General features: G+C 41.9%; 2 protein-coding genes across 19 annotated transcripts in view; both read right to left on the reverse strand.

The window, feature by feature from the left end:
- The window catches only part of LOC118309439 (SH3 and cysteine-rich domain-containing protein 3-like), an 8,139-nt gene extending 7,331 nt beyond the window's left edge, over positions 1-808 (reverse strand). The window contains exons 1-2 of the mRNA XM_035631562.2: positions 655-808; positions 72-189 (exon numbers count right to left, since the gene is read on the reverse strand). Coding sequence (XP_035487455.2) covers positions 72-88 — 17 coding nt within the window. The 5' untranslated portion in view covers positions 89-189; positions 655-808. The remainder of the gene's footprint in view (positions 1-71; positions 190-654) is intronic.
- Positions 809-2,402: 1,594 nt separating this feature from the next.
- Positions 2,403-26,765, reverse strand: part of LOC118309071 (R3H domain-containing protein 2) — a 43,269-nt gene continuing 18,906 nt past the window's right edge. For 4 of the 18 annotated variants that reach the window (XM_035630701.2, XM_035630700.2, XM_035630698.2 and 1 more), the window contains 25 exons: positions 26,078-26,236; positions 25,710-25,933; positions 25,122-25,163; positions 24,801-24,887; positions 24,488-24,611; positions 23,701-23,779; positions 22,846-22,908; positions 22,028-22,168; positions 21,780-21,888; positions 20,584-20,679; positions 20,064-20,113; positions 19,285-19,338; positions 16,286-16,521; positions 15,488-15,615; positions 14,924-15,022; positions 13,680-13,997; positions 10,454-10,589; positions 9,306-9,463; positions 8,717-8,856; positions 8,190-8,290; positions 6,894-7,063; positions 6,425-6,569; positions 5,190-5,284; positions 4,513-4,597; positions 2,403-3,999 (listed from right to left, as the gene is read on the reverse strand). In XM_035630701.2, coding sequence (XP_035486594.1) covers positions 3,614-3,999; positions 4,513-4,597; positions 5,190-5,284; positions 6,425-6,569; positions 6,894-7,063; positions 8,190-8,290; positions 8,717-8,856; positions 9,306-9,463; positions 10,454-10,589; positions 13,680-13,997; positions 14,924-15,022; positions 15,488-15,615; positions 16,286-16,521; positions 19,285-19,338; positions 20,064-20,113; positions 20,584-20,679; positions 21,780-21,888; positions 22,028-22,168; positions 22,846-22,908; positions 23,701-23,779; positions 24,488-24,611; positions 24,801-24,887; positions 25,122-25,163; positions 25,710-25,868 — 3,201 coding nt within the window. In that variant the 5' untranslated portion in view covers positions 25,869-25,933; positions 26,078-26,236 and the 3' untranslated portion in view covers positions 2,403-3,613. The remainder of the gene's footprint in view (positions 4,000-4,512; positions 4,598-5,189; positions 5,285-6,424; positions 6,570-6,893; positions 7,064-8,189; positions 8,291-8,716; positions 8,857-9,305; positions 9,464-10,453; positions 10,590-13,679; positions 13,998-14,923; positions 15,023-15,487; positions 15,616-16,285; positions 16,522-19,284; positions 19,339-20,063; positions 20,114-20,583; positions 20,680-21,779; positions 21,889-22,027; positions 22,169-22,845; positions 22,909-23,700; positions 23,780-24,487; positions 24,612-24,800; positions 24,888-25,121; positions 25,164-25,709; positions 25,934-26,077; positions 26,237-26,765) is intronic. The other 14 variants (XM_035630702.2, XM_035630703.2, XM_035630716.2 and 11 more) reach the window with 14 other exon arrangements.

Below are 26,765 nucleotides of genomic sequence, written 5' to 3' on the forward strand. Positions count from 1 at the left end.
TTAATCCCGCCGCAGAGGGGGGAATTTGTCAAGAGAGTTTCAGTCCATGTGCAGAATGAACGGGAACTCACGGGTCGTAATGAGCCATGCTGTTTGGTCGGCCGAGGCGCTGCTCTTCCAGGTGTCGGGGAGATTTTCGACCAGCAGATGTCACCGGAGACGGAGAACACACCGGCGTCCCCTCTGTTTCTGGAAAAAAGGATTCAGTTCCCTTGCAGGTGTTCAATAATTTCTGTTTGGCCTCCGTTCACGATTAAAGAACGACCGGCCTCTTCTTCAGGCGTTTTGCCCGCTGATTGATTTCTTTGACTTCAGACAAACCAGTGAACAGAGTTGCAGTTGTTTCCAAGATGCCGTGGACACTGAGGTCTGCTCTGGGGAGGCAACCTTGACCGTTGCTAAAGTTTAAAGCAGTACTCACTTGTCACTCGGTACAAGATAAACGTCCACTGCACCTACAGAGGGGCTTCGAGCATTTGCCCCCTCTCGGGCTGCTCCACGCGTTGGAACACACGGGTGAGGAAACATCCAGCGACACACAGCACTCTGCCACTGCCCAGCAAGTATTAGTTGAAGGGTTAAGAGAACAACTAAGGGAGGGCAGATCATTTTCTTTTCTGGATGCATGCACATGCATAAACAACATCAACTGACCGTAAAAAACAACTTGACTTCCACTTCTTTTAAAGTGACGGAGTTCTGATAGTGCTGTCAACTGCTGGGGGGGGGACGACGACTCTTTCCAGCTTTTTCTACCGGCCTTGTCGTTCCTTTTGTTGCTCAACTTTCCAAATGAGGCTCCAACAGGTGGGAGATTGGGATGAGTAATGCTAGCAGGCCGCCCCGGCCCATCCCTGCAGCCCTGACTCTGTGTGTGTGTGTGTGTGTGTGTGTGCATCCATGTGACTGTTTGGGACAGCTGAGCACTTAAAAAGCTGAGAAGCTTTTCCCAGCTGAGAAGTAAAACAAACAGAGTGCTCTGCGTCTGGTTCCTCACTCAGTGAAGAGAACTTGTAGAATACTGCACACACCCACGACAAACACACCCACACACACACCACACGCACACACCCACACACACACCCACACACCCACCCACACACCCACACACACACACACACACACACACACACACACACACACAACGCCCGCCCACGCGCACACACACACACACACACACACACACACACACACACACACACACACACACACACACACACACACACACACACACACACACACACACACACACACACACACACACACTCCCCCCTCCGTCACTTCAGGTGTGCCCCAGGGCTCTGTCCTGGGGCCCCTACTCTTCATCATTAACCTCGGCAATATCTTCCGCAAATTTAACATTCATTTCCACTGTTATGCCGATGACACCCAGCTCTACCTTTCCTCCAAACCCTCGTCCACTCTCCCGCCCACCTCCCTTACTGATTGCATCTCTGAAATAAAAACCTGGTTCACCCAGAACTTCCTCAAATTAAACAGTAATAAAACAAAGGTTCTCCTCATTGGCACCAAATCCACCGACAGTTTTTCCTCTCACTATTGATAACTCCTCCGTTTCACCCTCCCCCCAGGGTGTCATCCTTGACAGCACACTATCCTTTCAACCCCACATCAATAACATTACCCGGTCTGCCTACTTCCACCTACGAAACATCAATCGCCTCCGCCCCTCCCTTACCCCCCACACTGCCGCCATCCTTGTCCACAGTCTCGTCACTTCCCGTCTGGATTACTGTAGCTCTCTCCTCATCGGCCTCCCTCACAAATCCCTCCATAAACTTCAAATGGTCCAGAATTCAGCTGCCCGCATCACAGCTCCAACCCCCTCCATCCACCACATCACTCCTGTCCTCCAACAGCTCCACTGGCTCCCAGTCCAGTTCCGTATCCAATTCTAAGTACTCCTGATTACATTCAAGGTCATCCACAACCTCGCCGCCCCATATCTGTCTGATCTCCTCCAGGGCCCCACTCCCACCCGCTCCCTCTGATCCTCTTCCTCCAAACACCTGTCTGTCCCCTCCGCCCGTCTCACCACCATGGGGAGCAGAGCATTCAGCCGCTCTGCGCCCCGCCTCTGGAATTCATTACCACCCAAACTTAGAAAAATCGATTCATTCCCCCATTTCAAATTGCAACTCAAATCACATCTGTTTAAAACTGCCTATTCCACTTGATGCCAATTGCTCTGCCTTGTTTCTTGTTGTTTTTGGAGTGGTATTCTTTGTCTTTCCCTGTACGGTGTCCTTGAGCGCCTTTAAATAAAATGTATTATTATTATTATCATGATCATCCCTGACATGATGGCGGCGTCTGCAGCTCCGTTCTCGGAGTAAAGCTCCAGTAAAGTCAAAACAAGGAACCACACGACACAGCAGATGTTTCCGATAGATTTTTTTCTCGACTTTTATATTTTTAAAAACAAACAAAAAAATAACAGATTAAATAAAATTTACAGTAGACATATGCAATCATTGTGCACTTTTACTACTTCTTCTGATACTTTCTGCACAGCTGTCAACAAAAAACTCAAACACAGTGGGGGGGCGTCAGGGTGAGGGGGGGGGGGGGCAGAGGAAGTGAGGTAGAGGGTAGAAGAAGAGGAGAAGGGGATGAAGAGGGGGAGGAGTAAAGGATAAAGGAAGGCCTAAACTTTGTCACTCAGGGGAAAGAAAGAAAAATCACTGAATATATAGATTTCTTTTATTCCTTACATCACTTATATAAATATATTGAACCCCAAAAAACAAAAAAGGAAAAAAAAAAACTTCTCAGAAAAACAAAACAAAAAAAACAGCGCAATACAGAAACCCACACCAGCAGTAAGGCAAACAGAAAGCAAGAGAGGAGAGAGAGAGAGAGAGAGAGAGAGAGAGAGAGAGAGAGAGAGAAGAGAGAAGAGAGAGAGAGAGAGCAGAGAGGACATGAGAGGAGCAGAGGAAGGTCGGAGGCTGCATGAGACATGGCAAGAGAAGAGGGAGGAGTTACGAGGGAGGGGGGAGCGGAGAGAGAGCAACTGTGCGTATGAAAATGTATAAATATGTGAGATCAAGAGACGGCTGGTTGACGGGGAGCTGAGGAAGGAGATAGGGTGGGGGCAGAAAGAGGAGGAGGAGGAGGAGGAGGAAGAGGTTTGACTGAGGTCGACTGTCCAGTGTGTTCTTGTTATGTGCTACGTGACCCTGTTGCCTGTGTTTGTGTGTCCGTGTCTCCTGGGATGTGAGCACGCGTGTGGCATCGCATGTTTTTCATGTAACGGCGGCACACACTCGACGGCAACAGTGAAACACATGCTCACGTGTCTTGTGTGCTCTTCTGCTATATAAATACAAAACAATAACAATGAGTAAAAACAAACAACAAAATCATATTTGCAACCAATCACCAGCCACCTCATAATTCACACCTTCTTCCCTTTTATACAATGAAGTCAAGTTTTTTTTTCTTTCCGATTTTTAATTGTACACTAAGAGCAGTCCCCCCTCAGTCCTCCTTCCTGTTCCACCAATCCACCAAAAGTCTCTCTTTCTTCCTTCCTTCCTTTCGGTCTCTTTCACTTCCTTCCTTCCTTTCCTCCCCCTCTCGTCTCCTCTCACTGAGAACTGGCTCTCTCGAGCACACGCAGGTCATAGTTCTTTTTGGCTGCCCTCAGTTTAAAGAGGCTGGCTCCGCTGTTGTTGAGTTTGAAGGAAGCACTCTGGGCGGCCATGGTGCTGGGGAACACCGCCACCACCGTGTAGAGGTGAGCTGGGTCGCCGCCGTCACCCTTCACTCCTCCGGCTCCCACACAGGCACCAGGCCCCGACAGACCGGCGCCGGGACAGGGGCCGCAGCCCACCGCTCCCCCCCGGCCCCCAGGTGGCTCCTTCAGCCACTGGATCTTGGCACCGCACATCGACAGCTGGTTGAAGAGCTTCTCGGCCTCTGGACGTGAGATCCCCTCTGGCAGGTCCGTTACCTCCAGTACTCGGCTCACCACTGGACAAGAGAAAAAGAGTCAGAGAGAGACACCGGATGTTGGCAGAGATGACAGTTTTATCTGTCAAGACTTGAGGCACCTGTGAACAGAGGCATGTCTATTCATCTGTTTCAGCTAAAGACTTTCTGCAGTGTGCAGCGCTCGGGGGAATTTCTTTGTGCGTGACGCCGAGGCCAACAGGATGCTCTAAAGGAAATCCAATTTGGCTCGTTTACAATGGCTGTTGAACAACATTTGAACGCAGCGCTGCGAGCAGAAGTCAGTTTGCTCACAACAGCCCGATGTTTATTTAACGACCTCCACGCCAGATGGTGAAGTTTGTGAGGAAAACAACAAACAGGCCCCCAAAAACAAAATAAGGCTGACTACAGCAATATAGTGGTGCTGCATCCTATGCCCTCTGGTGTTGTCTCTTCACGTACTTGATCAACACCATGTGTGAGAGTTTATGACAACACCTGTAAGAAAAAATTATCTAACGGCTGGTCCGTGCTGATGCATCTCGGACTTACCAACATCAGTGGTGCCGAGGTCTGTTGATGCAGACTTGAGTGTTTGTTTCTTTCCTCGCGCCCCGTGTTTCATTACTCCTTGGCCCTTGAACACAGTGACACAGATACTTTTAGGCTTGTTATCACAGTGCAGTAATATGACACTACACTAGATGGGGGTATACGCAATCAGAGGAGACGCAGACAGTTACAAAATACTGCTCACTAGTGGGCAGAGGAAGAGTGACGCCAGAGGGGGAGTGACGGTCAGCTTACTGTTTATTATGGCTTCCGTTTAAAAATGGCTGCTACGTCATTTCAACTCTTGGTTACACAACACGCTGTAAAGAAGAAAATTAATACCTCTCCACAGAGCCCAGATTTTATGACTAAGACACAAAAAGAGTTCTGACTGCTCTTCATTTACAGAAATAAGATTCTGTGGAGAATTTAGACAATTGTTTCCACAGTTTGACCAACTGTAGAAAAAACTTCACGTGTTCTTGCATTAGAACTAATGTCAATTTGTGCAGAGCATTTTGAGTTTCCACTTCTGAAAAAACATTTTTTTAAGTGCAGAATTTTTGATTACTCTGATAAGTCTTATTAGACTGGAAGGTTGATATCAAAAATACCTTAAGAGTCAATAATCACCACCTGTCAGTAAGGATTGAGTGTGGAGGCCGGTCAGTACTTACCTGATGGGAGCTGTAGGAGGACTGGCCATGTAGGAGGGCTGGCGGACAGAGGCTGTATTGGAGAGGCTGCCCCAGCAGAGAGTAGCGCCCATCACCTGTACAATTTCAATTGTAAAAGTTAAAATTAAAATGCTCAATCCTTAAAAAAAAAAGAAGTTAGCATTTGATTGCTCCAGAAGAGAGAAAGTGAAGCTCATCGCCACACCCTCTCCAACTTCTTCTAACCAGGCCAACGAGGTCGAGAGAAGGGAAGAGAAAGGAAGGCGATGGACGGTGGATTTATTTACCTGCAAAAAGATTTTCAAAAGATTCAAGATTTTATTCACACAAATCTGGAAGACAAGTGGTGAAAGGGCCTAATGCAGCTCACTACTACAGTATTTTTCCATTGTGGTAATTTGGCTAAAATGCAATAAAGACGTGCACGGTGATATTACAGCGGTGGTCACCGTCTGATGCAAGACTGTGTTTGTAAGAGAAATCGCTCTTTCCAAATAGCAGGTGGATTTATCAGGTGTTGTGGCCAAGTGTAAATATAGGTCAGAGGACAGGGACGAGTTAACGCCACGTGTGGCCGCCAGACTTTCGACCGGGCCACGAAGTGCCAGTCATGTGAACCAGCTGTGGTGAGGTGAGGTGAAGCTAAAGTGGCTTTGGGCCCAACGTCGCCTGATAAAGGTTTATCGGGCTGCGGTGGAAAAGGGTGAGAGGGCCCATGTGTCTGAGCAGGACACAGTTACATCAGACCTTTTTTTTTTGTTTACTTCAAAAAATCCTGCTGTTATTATTCTGTTTTTGTTGTTTTGGCTGTCATGTTTATTTTACTTTTTTGGCAGGAAATGCACCACAATGGTTATGAACGCAAACATCAGCGGATCACACAAGTTGTACACAGATTAAACTAGACTCTGAACACTGATCTTGCAGCCAATATATCATAGTTTCGTGGAAAAACTGTCTTTCTGTATTTGCTATAATTGGTCACACACTTTTTGCAATTTATGATTTTTTCTTTAAACATCACCCGTTTGTAGCTGTGCTTTCCGACTGCTTGTGTGTCATTCGCATGGTCACTGATTACATTTAAACATTTGCATACATTTTCCTCACTTCTCGGTCTCAGTTGTGTGGCTGCAGAAATGTTTACTGGAAGGTTTTTTGCTAAAGTATTTGTTGTATCTATGTACAATACGTCTGCATGTGTTAAACCCTTCACTTTTCTCGGCCAACTGTACCTTGGGCTGGTCCTCCAGGCCGGGGAAACTGGGAAATGAGGGGTAATGGTCCGAGGCCTGGACAGACGCTGCTGACACTGCCAGAGGGAGATGGGGTGGGAGACTGAGTGGGGGAGGCCAGGGGACTTGTCAGCTGGGTACTGGCCTGGAAACAGAGAGACAAAAAAAATTAAACATGAAATACTGAAACATGTGAGCCCCATGATGCTGATCGAGCGATAACCTTCTCATCTTCACTCCAATGACAGACTGTAATTTCACCTAACAGCTGATATAAAGCATCTTTTACAGTCCAGCAGTATCACAGTTGACCACTAGGGGGTCAACAGGCTGATAATCAAAGCATGTAGAATGAATGAATGAAGGTAGGTGTTGGAATCTGGATTCATGAGGTTCTTATTCGCTTACAAGGGATTTAGCCCACGGACTGAGCAGATCTGTGTAAGTGTGTGTGTGTGTGTGTGTGTACCTGTGGAGTGTTGTCAGGTTTGTAGAGCTCTCCTGGCTTGCCGGGTCTCTGCTCTATGCTATAGTATTTGCATGGGTTCCACTGGACCAGAGGAGGATTCTGGGAAGGCTGTGGCCCATTGGGGACGCTGAGCTGCATGACCATCACCCCAGGCCCAGGAGGGGGAACTCCTGAGGAAGCGTAAAGAGAGAAGCAGAGAGACAAGCCCACGTGTAATTCAACAGGTGGTTCGGTTCTTTTTTTAGAGCCTGAGGAAATTTAACAATACTGACTCGACACGGTCGCATTTCACCAAGTTAAGCTCCGAGCCCTTTTTCTTCTTGTTTTTATTTTCAAAGACCAAATATTTCAAATCAAAGTATAAAGATGAAACATTTATATTTGATTCGTCGCAAAGCTAGAGTGTGAAGAAAATGGTAGAAGTAAATGAGCCCACTAACCATTACTTTCAGGAATAATTGAAAGGACGTTGCTATGAATAGTTTTTTGTTAGGAGACTTTTAATAGCCAGAGTCGGAGGATTCACACGGGCATTTTTCTGTGGCTCAATTTTAGAACAAATGACAAACAAAGAAGAGTCTATTTATTAATAAGAATAATCATACACACACCATACACAAACTGCACCGCAGAGGTTGAAAGGATAACACTATCACTTGGATCTGTTTAATTAAGGTCAAATGCCCTGATTTCTTCAAACATGACCCTTTTAAAAGGACATTGATTTCTAAGTTCAACCTCAGTCTGAACTTTTACCTGAAAACCTTTCACCTAATTTTGTAAAGGACAGTTGCCACTCTACTATTAGTCACCGCAGGGTTTCTAGGTATAGAGAACACTTGACTTTACATCGGACACAGTGGTCCCTGTCTGATCACCACGTTCAGTGGCAGTTCTTGACAAGTTAGTCTTGTTGTTGTTGGTTGACTTCTGGTCAACCAACAACCTGGTTGATCCTGCCAGTAGCATATGCTTGTCTCAAAGATTAAGCCATGCAAGTCTAAGTACACACGGCCGGTACAGTAAAACTGCGAATGGCTCATTAAATCTGGTTGTTGGTTGACTTCTTAGTCATCCAATTTGTTGGTTAACTTCTTTTTCTCAAGTGTAAAAAGGGGGTTTTGGTGAGCAACACCAACTTTGCAGCAGTCTTAACTTGGTTTGATTTTGAATAACATCTAAAGACAAGTGTTACGGATGTCACCTACATGATAGATACTACAGATGTTTGTTTGACAGAATAACGCCCACAAATTACATTACATAAAATGACATCTTAAAAAAAAAAGGTCTCACCTGAATATTGCTGCTGCAACTGCTGAGGGTTGCAGGGGGATGGTGACTGTGTGATTTGATACTGCTCATTGCTGGGGGGCTGCAGATAACTGACTGACGGGCTTTAGCACAGACACACACAGAAAGAAGATTAATGAAAAGAATTACTAATGCAGTCAAGTGTCAGTGTTTAGCAGTTGTCTGTAAGAATCTATCTCAGCAGAGGTTAAATTTCATGTTGGTCTGAAGGATGCAAACACGAAAAGTAAAACTAAAAAAAACAAACAAATTATTGGTTCTAATCATGAGCTACTATAAAAAAAAATTGCAACTTCATTTACAAAAATCCAAGCAAAGTTCAAGTATTTAGAGCTTGAGAAAAAAAACCCACACATATTCCATCGATATGAAGGAATGAGCCCATACAACTTCATCGTATTGTTATATCAAATGCATGACACACTTTCACATAAGGCTGAATAAATATAACATATTTTAAAATACAATTTTAAAACTGTTTTATACAAATATGATATGATCATATTCACCTTGTGCTATTCTGCTGTGTGGGTGTGATAACACTGTAGTAGACAGGCATGGGCCCCTGGACAGACTGGCTGACTGGTACCATCACCTGCTGCTGGTACTGCTGCTGCACCACCTGCTGATTCTCGTTTCCCACGGGCACCTGGGGGAAAGGTCAAGTATCAACAGAGAAGACGGCATTTACGAAAAAAGGTAGAATTAATTGTTGGGTTTTCCTCACTCCTGCCAAAATTGAAAAAAGGAAGGAGAAATAAAGACGAGACTAACGGAGGGATTATAACATTAGACGTGCTAGATGTTTACATTGTCATGTTGTTCTGCTGGAGCATTTGGAAAAAGTATCTGGAAAAGTTATTGAGTATATTACTACTGTACTGAAGAGAATGAAGATAAATGAGCAAAGCAACACAAAGTCAGTTAACTTTGTCTGACTCTTAAGAAAATAAATATAATCAATATAAATGTGCACCAGATGGAGCTGTTGAACTTGATGAGATTTGTATGGACAGTTATGGGGCTCGAATCTTAAGGATAAGGCTCAAAGGCCAAATGGCATGTTATACCACACAGGTGACTTGAAACCACCCATACCTGATATGATGGCATCTGTGGGTACTGGACCATTATGCTTTGCATCTGTCCTCCCATGCCTGCCCTCTGGGAATTGAGCAGACCAGGGTTTTGGGGCTGCTGCACACCCATCATGCTCTGGTAGCTCGGCTGCTGGCTGGGCATCATCGTCTGGAGACCTGACGACAACAGACAGAGAATGTTTAGGAAGGATATTTAAGACAGGAGAGGAACGATAGGAGGGAGCAAAACTGTTGCTGAGCTGTTGCCTTCAAGGAGAAAACAGAAGAAGAGTCGACTTATTCACTTATTTGTGAAGGAGCTAATCCTTATACCCAACGGGCAAATTAAGGGTAACTGGAAGACAAAGAAAAAAACTAATCTGGGTTAGCTTTGAACTATGCTTTGGTAAATACAGTCAACACAATGTCCCCCTTTTCATAAAAGACTTTTAATAGCATTTTAAAAATGAATGATGATACAATACAGGAGTATTTGCTCAGAGTTACTCAGGCTGCACACCAATTATGTTTCAACAATCACCAGCTCAAACAAAGGGATCGGAGAAAGTTAATTATTTCAATTCAGAAGGGGCTTATTTCACACTGCTCATGTTTTTTGAAGTAAAAAAAACAAACTTTGTCATCACAAAACCCTTTTCCAAACCAGGCAGCAAAGTTGGATTAATGCAAGGTCGCACTGTCCGCAGTGTTCATGAACCATGACGTTTTGGGAGCGCCCCGCCATGAGCCAGAGTCCATTTAGTTTGTCAACATTTTTCTGTTGTCACTTACTGTATAAACAAACAGCACACCTTCACAGACCCCGCTCGAAAGCGACCGAAAGATAAATCTGTCAAGGGTTTTTCCAGGAAAGAGAAAAGAGCTCTATTTTGGACAGAGCATATTTGACTTGGCAGAACAATGCAGGACCAAAGTTGTTTAACATCAACCTTTCACCTGGTAGACTTGAGATGGAGTATGATTTAGCAGGTTTTTTTTTTGGGATCGCTGAGATACAAAGACTTTTAAAATCAAGTGAACATTACCTGTGTACATTTAATGATTTTATCATTAGTAATCCTTGTCTATCCATTCAACAATATAGACTTAGGGTTAATATGATAGTTGAGCACTGTACACACGTGCGACGCAGCACAATGTACTGACCTGACTGCTGTGTGGGCTGAGGCATAGGTTGTGTGCGCTGGGCAGGATAAGACACCTGGTGAGACATGGGCTGGGGCACACGGTACTGCTGGCCTGAGCTGGGGTATTGACCAGGGGGGTAGTATGACACCTGTATCTGAAGAGAAGCAAAACATAAAAAATGTTTAGAAAGATGAATCACACACATTAAGATCTGCTATTTTAAACCTTTTTGAAAACATGCACTTGATTCAAGTGAACCCTCATCGAGAGGAGTTGAGAGGTTCAGGCCAGACATCTAGACTGTACGTCCCCAACGCTTTGTTCAATTTTGAACTAACTTCTGCTCTGACTCTGTGACAAGGGCTTACTTTGAACTATGACAAACTGCGTTAACTCTGCATCTGTTCTTTTGATGTCTCGCCTGTCTGTCGAACTCCTCATCTGCTCTCCTTCCCTCTCCGGTTCTCTTCACCTGTCCTACTCTTCAAAAGGGATGAAATCCGGATGCACCAATGAGAATCTAACTAAATCTCAAATGTTTTGATTGATCTTATTGACCAATCTATTTTATACATGGACTTAGACACCACAAGCAATACCAGATTATACAGCAGCAAATCATTAACGCACCATTCCATCCCAATGGGGCAACAACAACAACAACACAACTGGATGCCAGACACAGACCAACACTCTACTGCTATTTATTATTTGCTGCAGTGTAATCAGTGGATTCGTTGATTTCTCTTCCATAATATCATCTAACCTCTTCCCTTCCTCTTTGTGCTTCCGTTGCCCTTTCAAGTTATCCCTTTCTCTATTGGATCACTTAAAACTGTTGGTGTCTCTATTCCATTGCACACTGATGCGCCTTGGAATCAGCGTTATTAGGTATAATCATATATAAATCGTGCCTGAGAAATACTGGTTTTCATATATGTTGGAGAACCACTGATCTAGGCTGACCAGCTAAAGAGCTCTCTTCTTCACCACCCTGAGCTTGTTCTCATGTCCTGACTCATGTGCTGCTACAGCAACAGGAGATAACTCTTCCTCCACCTCCTCTAACCTCTCCTGGCTGCCCTCATTCTTTCTCTTTTTAAAAAAGGCTTCTCATACCCACAAACTTCGGGTCTTAGCTCAGAAAATGAGCTCGCTGGTAACCACCAGATGTCAACAATAAGAAGTAACCGATGGGCTCTTTAACATGTTTCTCATGTTCATGTGATGCAAAGTAGATCAGCTGCTTTCATGACACACAGAGAACCCAAAAGCTTCCAATGGTTTGATTCATGGATAAGAAAGACAGATGAATAGATTGAGGGCTATTCATTAAACATTTCGGCCTTCAGCCTTCGGACCCTCAGGGCCTAATGACGCCTATGCTCTCAATTATCCATCAGCTCCACCATTGAAAAGTCAGTCTGGTCCTGGTACAGTGTATTTCACTTGTAATCTAAATGCTATAATTGATATTCTGTTTTAATGAGATTATAAAGACCCCAGATTCCCTTCACAAAGACACAACAATATACCAATTAAAAAAATATGAGTAACTTTAGCTATTAAAAAACAGACTCGACTATTACAGCTTAGCCACAGAGCTACATTACAGGGCCTAGTGTCTCCCAAAGGGTGTTTAATGGCCGGGTCAATTTAGTTCTCGCTCCCCAAATGGATTGTAACAACTGCTTTATGGATATAAGCAAAGGCCTGGGGGAGAAGAGGAAGTGTGTGAGTGACAGAGAATGAAAGAACTCATTATTGTCACCGCCTACGCAATCGGAAGAATGTGACAGGCAAGATGACTGAGATGGAGCTCATGAAGGTGACGCACTGCGCTCCGAGTGCGAAGACCAAACTACTTTACAGGAATCACATCATGTCGCTCACCAAGTTTGATGGTGAATGGTGAATGTTTCCGCTTTTCTAAGAACTTGATATTCTTTTTATTTATTTTGGACATTATAATGTTATATTACAGGGTCCATAACTTTCTAGATATTTAAGAAGAGACAGCTACACTTTCAAGTATTTGCTATTTTACTGTAACCAACTGTAACCTAGCCTTTCAGTCAGTGCAGAGCAGGTGAGTGGAAAATGGAAATTTAAGTAGCATTCAAATACAATAAATGGCTCATAGATTAAGTGGGTTGAAGTGGAGGAGTTCTTTCATGGAAAATCCAACTTTGCCTGTAATTAGAACCAAATTACATGGTTCTTTCCAGGCAAGGTCTTATTAAATTACTGAGAGATCAATCAGAAATAGAATAAAGCATTTGCGTTTTTACAAATGAGAGAAAGACTAAAGAAAGAGGGCGATAATGTTGACATTGGTACAGTACAAGGACACAGGTTCCAAGAAAACCAAGTACAGAAAAACCTTCCTCAAAATTAATGAAAATTTGAAGTCAGAACCCTTGGGTCAGAACTGTTCTTTGTTTTTGTTGTGTAAACAATAGGGATGCCGAATGTTAAGGGATAGGGATGTTAAATAATTCATCTTGGCTCACTAAATCTGAGCCTTTTTACCCTCAGGGGTGCATAAACAACAGTTATGAACTTATTTTTAAATTACAAAAATGTGAAATTATTAGCGGTTATCGGTATCGGCCATGAGAAGCAGGTAAATAACGGTTATCGGTATCGGCTGAAAAAAATTCATATCGTGCATCCCTAAACTAAACCTATTTTTAACCATTTTGTTTGGATTTGTAATATGACAAAGGTGCTTTAACGTACATTCACTGATAAGACCACAGGGGTTATTGGTCTTCTGACACCTTTGCAGCTAAATCAAGTGATTACCCGATGGCACTGCTTGATAAATAAAGAGACAAATGAAACCAAAGCATGATGACTAACTACCTCTTTCAATGTCTGTGGCACAGTGAGGAGGGGGGAGAGACACTGACAACTCTGAGCAACACACAGGGAAATAGATTTCAATATAACAGATATGTGGATATTTCTGACTTTCCCCCTGATGGCCTGAATAACTTGCTGCAGCTGTTGCGCAGTGCAAAGAGAGGAGCAGCGAAAACACAACTTTGCTCCTCATAATTGAATAATAGGGATCCATTTGCTACACTTCCTTTTGCTCAGGTGCCTCACGGCTTAAATGTGTGAACACGCCACAATTTTGCCATTTTACACTCTGCTTCTCCCTGGGTGTGATTCCCTTGGAATTTTGCAAGTCTAACTTGCAATGCAAAAGGCATGTGAGAAATGATATTTAACCTACGCCTGATGCCTGCGAGAGGTGTACCTGTTGCGGTGGAGGGGGCTGCATGTAGCCTTGCGGGGGCGGTGGAGCCTGCATCACCGGCTGCGATGGAGGTGGTGGTGGAGGTGGGGGGTGAGGGTGTCCAGTTGCAGGCTGGTACCCAGACGGAGGCGGCATAGGCTGACCCGTGGTAGCCATGATATAAGCGGTCTGAGGAGGTGGGTGCTGGGACAGCACCGTGGGTGGAGCCTGATACATAGGGGGAGGCTCAGGGTTCTCACTGGACCCCTGCCGACTCAGTGTCATCTGGCTGAACTGGGGAGCCAGCTCTTCTCCCTGGGAGGAAGGGGGATGATGTCATTAGTGAACATTTGAAGTTCGTGACTCTACATCAGTACCTTTTGTAAATTTTGGAATTGTAGTGCAAGTTGAAACCGAAGGCTGAGTGATTAAAAATAAATACCAGCACAGTACATTTACAAAAGAGACAAGAGAACTAAAGGGACACTGAAATTTCGAAAAAATACCCTAGAAGATCGATATTAATTACATCTCTTTGCCTCCAGTACAAAAAAACAAGAATGTATCTGTCGATACCGTACAATACCAATGAAAATACCTTGGTGTAATGGTGGTTAGATTGCAAGCTAAAACTTAGGACACAATTATAATGTTCCGCTTTCTCAAAACATTTGAGCGTTCCAGTAAGCTTTGGTTCTGTACAAACACTGCTCGTGTGGCAGAACGTGCTCGTTTGACTGATTAGGATAAATATACATTCTTTTATAGATTAAGTTGAGGAGTGAATGCCATTAATTTAATTTAATTTAATTTAATAGCAAAGCTCACAGATATTTATTTTAAGTCAAGTAGAATCATAAATTATTTTAATTTTGTCACATATTCCATATAAATATCCAATCCAGTTTAGGTACAGGTTCTTTTGGTTTTTGGGGCTGGAGGATGGTTCATATATATATATATACAGTATATATACACATTTTTAAAAGAATATGTCACCATTAGACTTTCTTGCCCCGACTTCAGTCTCAAGTAATACTTGACTGATTCAGAGCAGCAAAAGCATAATTCTTCCGAAACTGTGATTAAATACCTAACAGTTCTGAATAAGGGCAGGGTGACAGAGCTTAAGAGTCTTTAGTAAAATACAGCGTTAGTTCAGTGGGAAGTGTGAGAGTGTCAGTGACGCAGTGTTTAACTGAATTGATATTAAGAGATGAAGCTCCAAGGGGTGTCAGTACCATTGTGTACTGCTGGGGAGGAGAAACTGGCAGGAGAACCTGGGGGCAGGAGGGGCTGGAGTAGGAGACAGGCTGAGAGGGCTGCAGAGACGCCACCGGCTATAAACGCCCCAAGAACAGGGAGGAAATAAAAAGGCAGTAGAAGGAAAGAAAGGAACAAAGAGAAATGAAGACACGGGATAGATTTGGGTTAGAACACAGAGGAAAAGTTGTTAATGAACAGATGGATAGTAATGGAAATTAATTTAGTTTTGAAATATTATTCAAAAGCAATAAAAAAAATGGATACAAAACTACTACTTGGAGAGAAACAAGACAGGAATTGGCTGCTTCCATACATGTTGTTATTGACCATCTTAAATGTTTATATTGTAACTCAATAACCTTCTCCTTGTATATGGCCAGATTCAGCCTTGGGCACAACAATATTTTAATAACTAGCCATATTAGAGGAGGATGGTGGACAGAGGACCACTAAAGCTGTAGTTTTGACCTTGACCTTGAAAGTGTGTCTTAATTTTACCTGATATCATTGACATAAATGCATCTAGTGGAGGTGCTTACCTGAGCAATCATATGGTTACCCATGGGGTGTTGCTGTGGGGTGGGCAGCAGGGCAGTCTGAGGCGGTGGCTGGGGCTGCTGTGGTGGCTGTGATGGGCAGGGAAGCAGGCTACGGCTGGACTGGGAGGCTGTGGGTGGAGGACATACATCAGGACTGACAAGAGACAAGCCTAGTGATGCCAGAAATAATTTCTGCGCAGGGCAAAATGTTGAACCCAAAACACTTTCCCTTAAAATCTATTTTACGAGGGAGGTTTCATTATTGTCCTGTAAAATCCCAGCAGAGGTGAAGCCAGCCTCTAGTTTAAATGTTGATTATAGATACAGGTGATTTCTGATTGTTTGAACTTTCAGTGATTGTTAAATAAGCTAAATATAACACAATTTTCCTCCTGGAAAAAGGTTGGGTTGAATTATATTTGAGGATGCATGAAGAACTGAATATATTTTGCTGCAAAAGAGAGAAAAATAAATTCCCTAATGACTGGTAAAGTGTCAAAAGCATCTCTGGATATTTCTACGGCAGAAACTGCAGGGACTGTATCGTCTGTCAAGCAGCCAAGAGTTACCGGTGTCACAGAATTTAATGAGGGTAAAAAAAAATTCTAACAGATAGAGAAAAAATAATTCTGGCCACTTCCAAGAGCCTGACAGATGAGAATGTGTGAATATTTGACTGACAGATTAAGCTTGTCAAATGTGGTATTTAGATTCTGCTTCTTCTTTCTGAATTCAGAATAACAACACTTGTCTCAATGACATCAAGTGACGAGACCTAGATGTCTCTCTAGCCCTTACCGGAACGAGAGCCTTTGCAGCTTCCCTGTGAACCTTTGTTGCTGCCAAGGCTGTCCCCTCTGGTAAGGATGGATATGCCAGAGAAGCTGCTGGACTTAGTGACGGGTGGCCGGAGGGTGCGGTTGGAGCTGTCCGAGTCGGTGCTGCTCCAGGGCCGTGGCTCCAGGCACTTCATGTCACTGTCTGTGCTGCTTTGACGACTGCTAGATGCCCGGCTGGAGCTCTCGCGATTCCCTCTGAGAGAAGACAGAGGAGGGAAAGAGAGAGAGACAGAGAGAGTGAGAGAGAGAGAGAGGGGGAGAGACACAAAGAGGTGAAATGATTGGGACAAAATGGATAGATACAGGAATAGGGGGAAAATAAAGAGAGGGGAGTGTTGAAACGAGGTGAGTAAGAGGGTAGCAAGTCAAAGATGTGTGCAAATTACAGAGAGCAGGGTTGAAGAATAAGAAGTCAAACACAAAGATGTAGGGGGAAAAAAAAGAGGGGGGTGTGCACAAAGGAGAATTTGAAGCAGAGAGAAATGTGGGTTGAAGCAGAAAAATAGAGACAGTTAGACAAAATAGGTTAAGGGGGAGGTAGCAGAGCAAGGAGAGGTCATCGACAGGTAGAGAAGACGCAGTTTGACAGGCTTTAGGATTGGGCATTCAACACAGATGCATATCGTCTAGTTTAATGAAACCACAATACCAAATCAGGCAACAAACCACAAAACAATATTGTGTCCAATTTTAAACATACAACCACAAACACATTCACTCACACACATTCACTCACACACAAACAAACAACCCCATCCACAGGGAAAACACACATGCAGGGAGAAAGGATGCAACACTGGGGTGTAGGAGGGTATTACAGAGACACAAGATGAGTACAAACATCCATGAAATGAACACACAAAAGACTGGGGACAACATTCATGTGAAGGACCGTCCAGAATGGGCACTTGCATACAAACGAATACATGTTGAATACAGACAAACAGTAACACATGCACTTAATAGACATTGTATTGAAGACAAGGACTGAAAGAAATAAGACACACTTACACCTGAAAATCAACATCAGATGTACACAAACACTCAGACATGAAGAGCAGATGTACACCAACACTCAGACTCACACACACACACACTGTCTACAAAATAACCACTCGCTACCACTGGTTCACCACCATGATTCTTTAAACTATATTGCCGTATACACACTGGTCGTTGTGATGCTGTCACCCTGGATAAGGGCAGCTGCCGAGAAAACCAATGATCACACTGTGAGCGTAACCTCCACGCTGGGGGAAACCCCTCAATCACATGATAGCTGGGGTCTGCCATTGACATGTCAGCATTAAGAATATTGTTATTCCACTTGAACGTGTCCCACAGTGCTTGCGCTTGAATATGACAAATTTAAATAGAGATGAAAACCAAAAGAGAAAAACGTGTCAGGTGTTCGATTTAATGAAGACAGACCTACGACTCTGCAATTAAGACAGCAGGGAGAGAAAAAAACCCACAAAGTCAGCTGTGAAATCTTGTTTTTTTCATCTACTTAGGACTGGAAGAGGGATATGAACGGAGCATGTCCGTGTAGAAAGAACAAGAGTAAAATTAATTCAGAACATGTACGGCTGACTGTGGGAATCTCCATGACAAGAACAGGGATGTGGTAAGGGTTGTAAAACCCGAGCGATAGTGAGTGGCTGTGGCTGATAAATATTTCAGAGAGACTGTAATTAATGGAGGAATCTATTTTGAGTCCTCTCTCTGCACAGCCTATTTTGAGGAAGGGTGGGTGCTCTGCCGTTCTTTGAACAGGCAGCAACACACTGGATCGCTTCCCTCTGCAGACAAGGATGAGATCAGGATGAGCTGGAGCAGGAAGAAGAGGCCAGTCTGGCTGTTCGTCATATGATATTTCATCTCTACTCACTGCTCACAACAGCATTGCCCATCACATGCACAAACAGGAGCAGCAGGGAAGCTCGGCTGTTGTTATGTGGTTCCATCACGCTCAGTCTTTATTAAATGCTAAACCCTTGTTTCAATGAAGAACTTATTGTTTTGGCTCATGTAAGAGAAGAGGTTTAATGGCGTTCTGTAAAAGGTTAACATCTGATACTATTCAAATTAATATATATTATTTAATAATACTGGACATGGGGTATGAACCTACGTTTTAGGTTAAATGTAAAAGACTAAAGAATTAAAACTGCAAACTTTTATCATTAGATCGTTAAATTTTAGATAACAAGTCAAACTCTGATGAAAAAGCACAAATAAAAAGGATAACAAAGCAGTGAACACATTAACCACAACACTATTTTTTGTTTTTACAAACTATTGATAAATTTGCAACAATTTCAATGATTCTTTTAGGCAATTATTTATTTAATTTATTTTGAAAGAGAGAAAAACGCCTAAATAACAAGTGGTATCATAAAATGTGAATATGAGCTGCTTCAGTAAACGAATTGTGCAAATTTTTGGGGGGCGGGATGAATTGATTGAGTAAAATTGTCAGAAGACTAATAAACAATGCAATTTAGCGTCAGCTGCAGCACTTATGGAAACGTGATAACACAGTCTGTACTTTACAGTCTCGTGCTTCGTATTTCCCGCTTCTATTCTATCTACGATTGAACTATTTAGATATTTTTGTGTGCTACTATGCAACAGGTGACATGTTAACAAAATAATACAAGACTAAGTCAACCACAAAACAAACAGGTTACTGTGAAAGCAATGCAGTTACTTTATATAAAAATGTAGTTGATAGTGGATGGGTAAGTAGGTAAATCAGTCCCCGGTGAAACCACAAAGCAGCCATGCATGGGCCATGGGAAGCCCCACGGTGCAGTTCTGGAATAGCCATCAATCAGCCGACTACGCCAAGCAAAGATATAAAGAAAACCACCACAAGTCACCACTGTCATCACCAAATCACTTTCAAAAATGGGCATGGCAACACACAAGTCAAAGTCAGCAGCACCCCAATACCTAAAGATCTGCCTCCTCTTTTGAGAGCTAGAGCAGTAGCCCTCAGTGGAAAGTCTGTTGGGGTTAACATTAGGAGAAAATGCTAGGGTTACAGGACTGGATTGGACAACAGCAGAGGGTTTAAGGGGGGATGAGATAAGGAGGGGTATGAGGTAGGGGTAAGCATAAGTAGTGTTTAACTTTTACCCCTGAGAAGAATAAGAAAAATAAAAAAGCACACTAGGCAGAAACTAACTGTTGGAAAGCCCACGCTTACACTTTCTCTCTCCCTCAGCATATTGTGTACTAATCTTTCAACCTTTATGGCAAGAGTGCCTCAGGATGGAGGCGCGCTTTAACTGCTGTGTGCACTAACTATAAAAAAAACCCCACTACGTACAAATCTTTCTCAAAGACCATTTGTTCCTCATAATCAGAGTCAGCCTAAAGCAACATTTTGTTAAATTGTTAGGTGTAAAATCTGGCATATTATAGAGGGACAAATTAGCAAATGCATACAGATCATTTGCCAGAAAATGAGAAGATTAAAACAACTATCAAATAAATATATTGCTTTTTTAAAAATTTGTAAATGTTACACAAGGTGAATTTTGCCAGACCTTCGTTAACTCCAGGTGGTCAGATTTATAGCCAGAATAAATATAAAGGTGTGTTATGTTTATTAGTCAGTGGCCCCCTACCTCTAATAAGGAAAACCTAACAAGGAAACAGTAGCTTAAGGGGATAGTTGCAAAGGAGAGAGTCGTACAGAGAGTCTCCAGGAGGATGCACCATCTTACCTGCTGTCGTTGATGTATCCGTTTTGAGAGGACTGTAAAAAATAGGACACCTGCACATTATGAAATGCTTCATTCACCCAGTAACACATTTTTTGCAAGTCAACCTTTCAGAAGTGTTTTCAAGTTTGACATCATAAGCCTTTACGAAAAGTTACTGTATGTTACTTGAAGCAGTGGTTCCCAAGCTGGGGAATTCGGCAAGGAATTGAAAGATGAATCTTTGTTGAAAATATCACTATGATTTTCTTGTTTTTTTTCTTACCATATGCTGTATAGTTTTACCTTTTTAGGCCTCTAAAAACTTATGGTAAAAAATAACAGACTTGCACGCTGTGATGAGGAATCACTGGTCACAAGCAGAAAACACTGGGTTATATTACTAAAAGTTTTAAGTTCTCTCTAATCAAGACATATTGACCTCCCACTAGTCAAAAGAGGAGGAGATAACAGCTAATAGATAAGAAATGGATTGTGATTTAGTGATAATTTGTTTGTTACCCTGTCCAGGTCCAAAACTTACTTCTCGGGCAAAGATCCGGTCTCGTACTCGCTGATACTCCTCCTCTCGCTCTTCAATGGACTTGCTACGCCGTCCGTCCTGCAGTGGCACACGGATCTAACATTTGGGAAAACAATCAAATCAAAAAAAATGTAAGTTGTAATAAAAAAAAAGTTCAATGGGCCACTTTGGAATGATCTCCATTTACATATAAAATTGTCATAATATATTAAAATATGGTTAGATTTTCATCAAAGTTTAATTTAATGAACAAACAATTTATTGTTAAGAATATACACAAACCATTGTATTGTTGTTGCCAATATTGAATAAATCATTCAAACTTTCTAAAGTATGTGAAACCCAAGGCTAATGACATCAACAATCCTGGAAACAATAACATTTTGAGTTTGCTATTCATAAGAAGTATTTCCTAATGTGAACCAGTCCTTGCAGGAACGAGATCTCAGAAGACTTTAGATCAAGAATAGTTGATTTTCATCAAGCTTGAAATGGTTACAAAGTCATCTTAAATAGTAGATATCCATCAGTCTACTGTTAAACAAACAGTCCATACATAGAAATGACTTAATGTGGATGCGATCTCCCTAGGAGAAATAATTCAGCTGAGATGATTCCAAAAGCACAACATAGAAAGCTCAGTGAGGTTAAAAACAACCCCAGAGTAACAGCTAAAGGCTGAAATGAATCACTGGAGCTGGTTAATATCACTGTTCATGCTCCATGATTTGCATATGGGAGAATCATGGTGTCCATGGCAGGACACCATCGAGGAAGCTGCTGCTCTCCAAATCAAACATTCCTGAAGAGCTTGACTCTCCACAACACTACTGGGAAAATGTTTTGTGGACTAATGAGATTAAGGTTGAATTGTTGAGGAACATGCAACACTACGTATGGGGTCAAAAGAGAACTGCACACCAACATTAAGTAGTAAGTATGGTGGAGAGAGGATCAGGAAGTTAATTCAGGTAGGTCAGTGTCTACTGACGATATGCTGAATTCTGCCTGCCGAGGAGAGTAAAACCATTGTGGATGTTTTAAGGTGACACTGACGCATATCATCTTGTCATATATATCAATAATATGATCAATATTTCTTTTTTTAATATCACAGTTATTGTCAATATATCTCAATCGCCCTAGCTAGAGGTGGAGCTTCTTCCACGAGTGTCATCACCCCACATACAGCGTACCTGATTATCATCCTTGTCCATGCTGGCATCATCTCTCTTAAGGATGAATTTCTTCTGAAAGTCCATATTACGTTCATCCTTGATGTGTTCAGAGAACCTTTGCTCAGGGCTGCAGGGAAAAAAAAGTTGCATTCTATTCATAACAGTCATATATGAGGATTAGAAAAACATTAATCTAGATCTGACTTTTTAAAAGCTTCATGACTGTAGCTACTGAAGCCTGGACCGAATTCAGGAAGAGCACTCACATGCGTGTGTTGCCCGTCTTGTTGATGATGACGGCCTTGCCCGTCTGATCCACATTGTGGTCCATGCCGAAGTAGGCAGCCACGCGGTGCAGCAGCATACGGTGATAAGAAGTCATCTGGGGAAACCTCTTATACTGGTTGCTGCAGGGGAAACCACGGATAAAGATGTTGGGGGCATAAGTAATTTCAACACTGCACTGTTATGAATTGCTAATTGCTAAAATGATCTTTTTCTCTTTTTGTTGAATGCAGTTATGCCTGCTCTCATTATGTGCCCATTTCTTTGAGACTTTAAAGAAATTTAATGTATCTTGTATGTACAATTGACAAATGGTAAAGCATTTTAAGGGATTCTGTGAACACTTCAATAGATGTTTAACCAAGCTGTTTGAGATTAATGAGTGAACAGGGGTAAATACTTTAATGATGGTCTTTCTTTTTAATTCCTGAAATACCACCTATTTTCTTGATTTTCCACAAGAATTATCCAATAACACAAATATTTTTTTTTCTTAAAATTTTCGAGGTTTATGAAAAGCAGGATTTCAAAATCTGGGGGCAACATATTTGGATTTAATGTGTAGATGATGATTTACTGCTTTCAGACATTATGAATTGTTTAACCCAAGTCTAATAAAACATACTGGTTACAGAGGAACAGAGTCCACCTCAGAAATACTAACCTAAACTTGCCTCATAACATCAACTACAGCTTGCCATATTTATCTCGTTACCACAGCATTCTATAAATAAATAGGAATGGATGTAGAGCAGCTATATTTAAATACAAGCGAGTGGTTACGAAGAGCGTGCCTTACTTGTCATCATTAATGAACTCCAGGATATCTTGTTCTAGTTTGAGCAGCATCATTCGATCCCTGCTGGGCCAAAGGGGGAACGAGAGAGAGAGAGAGAGAGAGAGAGAGAGAGAGAGAGAGAGAGAGAGAAAGGAGGTGGATCAGTGACTAGAGTGTTGTGAGCATACCAACCAAAGATCAAAGGTAGAATGTACAGCAATAAATCCTTCTAATAATGGTTGTATCACTTCTATCAAGATGGTGAGCATTTTGTATCCTTTTCAAACTCTCATGCTGCCATGCTTGTAGATATAGACACTATATCAACAATTTATCTACAAACTTCTGTAGAGATTACAAGACTTAGATTCTTCAGACAATATTATTAGATCACAGAATGCTCAAGAGTCCTTGCCTATTGGTTATAGATTCCCTTTAACGCAGCATTACATGGTGCTTCTTCTGATTAATTGTTTGTTTCCATATTGGGCAATTATTGTGCTTGTCAGATGGGTTGCGATCAATAAAACTAAGAGGTTACAAGACTGCAGACCATTTTTCAGACCATGAGAATGAAAAACATCTAAGTGCTTTTTGTTCACACTTCATTTATCTGCTACAAGGATTTACCTAAAGAGCAACTCAATAAAAGAACAAATGTAAGATATCATCATGTTAAAAGATTATCAAAAAATTACCATTTTAACTACTAAGTTTTTGATAAAAATGTTTAATTATCTCAACAGCAGTGGGACCAGAGGAAATTGTGTTTGTGCCCTAAGTAATCCCATCAAGTAAATTTTCATTGTTCATTTCCTGTAATGCTGTTGTTTTAAAAATGTGTCTGTCAGTTCATCTTCGGTGGCAATCTCATACCTGGGATTGTTTTTCAGTGTGTTGACCAGAAACTCGTGAACATCAATGCCCGTGGAATCAGTGTATTCCTGACTGGAGTCTAACGGAGAGAGAGAAAAAATAAATATGCAGGCAAGTGGAAGAAAGGGCTGAGAGACTGAGTGGGAAAAGCCAGCAAGTGACACTTCCTGTAAAGTACAAATGAGAAAGGAAGTGCAAAGTCAGATCACTACTAAGCATAGCCCCAAAACATAGCAGCAACAACATTCCAGGTTGTTCAGGAAGGATAAACCTAAGAAGCAGACATCAGCTAGCTGTTCTTTGCTTTCACACATATACACACTCCTCAGGAGATGTTTTTCCAGTATTTTTCCACTACACTACACAGTTGGACTAGCCATTTCATTTCTGTTGCTCTTTGAGTCTAATGATGCATCTGCAGAGAGAGGGAGTGAGGCAGGTAATTCAAAAAAAAAAAAAAAAGAGCGGGGATCCAATCATCTTCCAGAGAAATTAGCTTGACACATTGGTTTTGGTACTTTGGGTTTTAACAACGGACATCATACATAAAAGTTATGCCACAAGAGAAAAAAACTATTTAAATTTACTAATGCAGAATGTTTTAACTGAGATTGTTATTTTTGGTTCATTTTATTTTGCAAGGAAGTGAATTTAAATAAAGTTAACATCACACCTGTGACAAGATTTACATTTGGTTTTGTGTAAGATTATTCATTGTATAAAAAGTGTGATCAACTCCTCAGCGGCAAGCTGTAAAATAAATTGAACGTCCAAGGTTGCATCTTACCACGCGAGAGCATCTTTCGCGGAGTCTTATCCTTCTTCTCCTTCTCATCATTTTCATACTCGTCCTTTGAGGACTTCTCCTCTTCCTTGTCTGACGGACAGCTGATGTGAAGCTGGATGATATCCTGGAAAACAATATTCCACCGCTATGAGATAACATGGTAATATTCTGAATTCTAATTTTGTTATGCCTGTTAAGTAATGTTAATTCTACACAAACTGCCCTTAAACACAAAAAATTGCAAGCTAGTTTAACTGCGGAGTGCGGACTAAGGTGAGGAGTTAGGGCATAAGCTCAGAGACAAGGACAGTACCGATTCTGGAGGTCCATCATTGGAGAATGGACCAGAGGACTCCTCACACACTGCCAGACTCCGTACCAGCTTCAGTTTGGCATTAGACTGAAACACAATCACAGATGTATAATAATTAATAAATATAAATAAACTTAATTTCTTTTTTTCTTTTCTTCAGATTAAAATGTTAATAATGGAAAGTCAAAAATACAATGAACCAGCAGGGGGTTATTTCAGGGAGTGGGATGATTTGAAGTTATTGGCTTTTACTTGCAGAAAGATGATTACCTGTTTTTCGAGCAAAAAAGCCCAAACAAACAAAAACGTGTTATAACTTACCTTGGACCTTTTCCTGCCATGGCTGTGGTTAGGACCTCGTTTCTGCAAAATAAAAATGTAATTTTCTAATTAAATACACATAAGAATATACTACCTATGGATTTTAGAGAATGCTTATGTTTAAATGGGTTGAAGCATTGTTTTTTAAACAGATCAGACTGTGAAAGTATCACTAAAACGACAATGCATTAGGCTGACAAACTCTCGAGGACTGTGATCTTTTATCTTAAAAATAATTACATCCAAAATCTGGCTAAAACAGAAATAAGTCTTAATTAAGTTTGCTAGCAAAGAGGTTCTTAAATTTTTTTTAATGTATTTATATATCTAAAATGTGTCAGTCTTGGCTAAATAATGTGTTTGACTGTAAAAGAGACACATTGGGCAACTTTTGCGCAGGAGGTAGAGACGGATGTCCGCTAACCAGTGCCATGCCAGTCAGTGTCCTTGGGCAAGAAACTTTTTCACAAAGTGCAGTAAATAGCAGGACTGTTTGAATTGTTTTATTTAATTATACAACAAATCCGTCGTTGTGATACATGTCATGTCTAAAAACAGCAGGACTCTTATATCATCACTTCTTCCCACCTGTGCATCCTGTGAGGCGCTATCCTCAGGCTCCAGGCCCTCCCCTGCCCCCTCCTTGGTGCCCTGTGGTTGAGGGGAGGTCTTGCCTCGACTGCAGGGCTCAATGAGTAGCCCACTCTCTCCCTCCTGCTGGATGTCTGTTGTCAGGCTCACTGACATCTTCGTAGGGGAGGGGGAGAGGGTGGGTGAAGGGGGAGGGGGTTGGGTGGAGGACCCAGGAGTGGCTAAGAGAAAAGAGGCGAGAGAAAAGAAAGGGACATTCTAGGTTGCGACAATTTTACACACCAAGCAGCTGCGCAGTTTTGAAATGAAATGACAAAGGAGAGAGCAGACAGTAAGTTAGAGTGTACGATTATACTACTATCTACCTGTAGGTGGTACCAGATCTGTGCTGGACTCTGTACAGGGAGTCTGGATGGGAACCACACACAGTAAGACGAGGGGAACCCACTAAGGTAGGGCACTGGGCAAGGCTGCAGCAGGGGGCGAAGCAACGTCCATAGCAAGCCTTAGCTCTCAGGGTGGAGCTGCGAGGAAACAACATACAAAGACAAAATAAAAAAACATTTTTATTTACTGAGTTAAATGATTTCTAGTTACAGTATAGTTATTTATCTGCTCAAATGGTTTGTTCTATCACTTGTTAAGAATAAGTGGCCTCATTTTGGGGGATTTTGTTAATAATGAAAAACATTGTAGTTTTCAAATTATGATTACCCACATCTTATTTTAAAAATTCTAATAAAAGAACAACTGAATGGACAAACAAACTATATAGCCAAATCTCTACAAATGTGATATTTAGTGCTTGCAGTGCACCTGGGGACATTTCAACTTTGGATATAAAAGGCTGGATTTTCTTATCCTGTTTTAGACATTAGCAGCATATTGGTGTGAGTAAGGAAATCTGAACAGAATAAAGACCTTCTACACCACGCTTGTTTTGTAACAATTACTTATTTTCATGTGCCATGGCATTTGGTGCTAGCTAAAGCTACATTTCTTTCATACCATTTGTGAAAATCAGTTACAAAATAAACCTCTCTGAAGATCAAT

This window comes from Scophthalmus maximus, chromosome 6 (genome assembly GCF_022379125.1).
Source record: "Scophthalmus maximus strain ysfricsl-2021 chromosome 6, ASM2237912v1, whole genome shotgun sequence".
Classification (NCBI taxonomy): Eukaryota; Metazoa; Chordata; class Actinopteri; order Pleuronectiformes; family Scophthalmidae; genus Scophthalmus; species Scophthalmus maximus.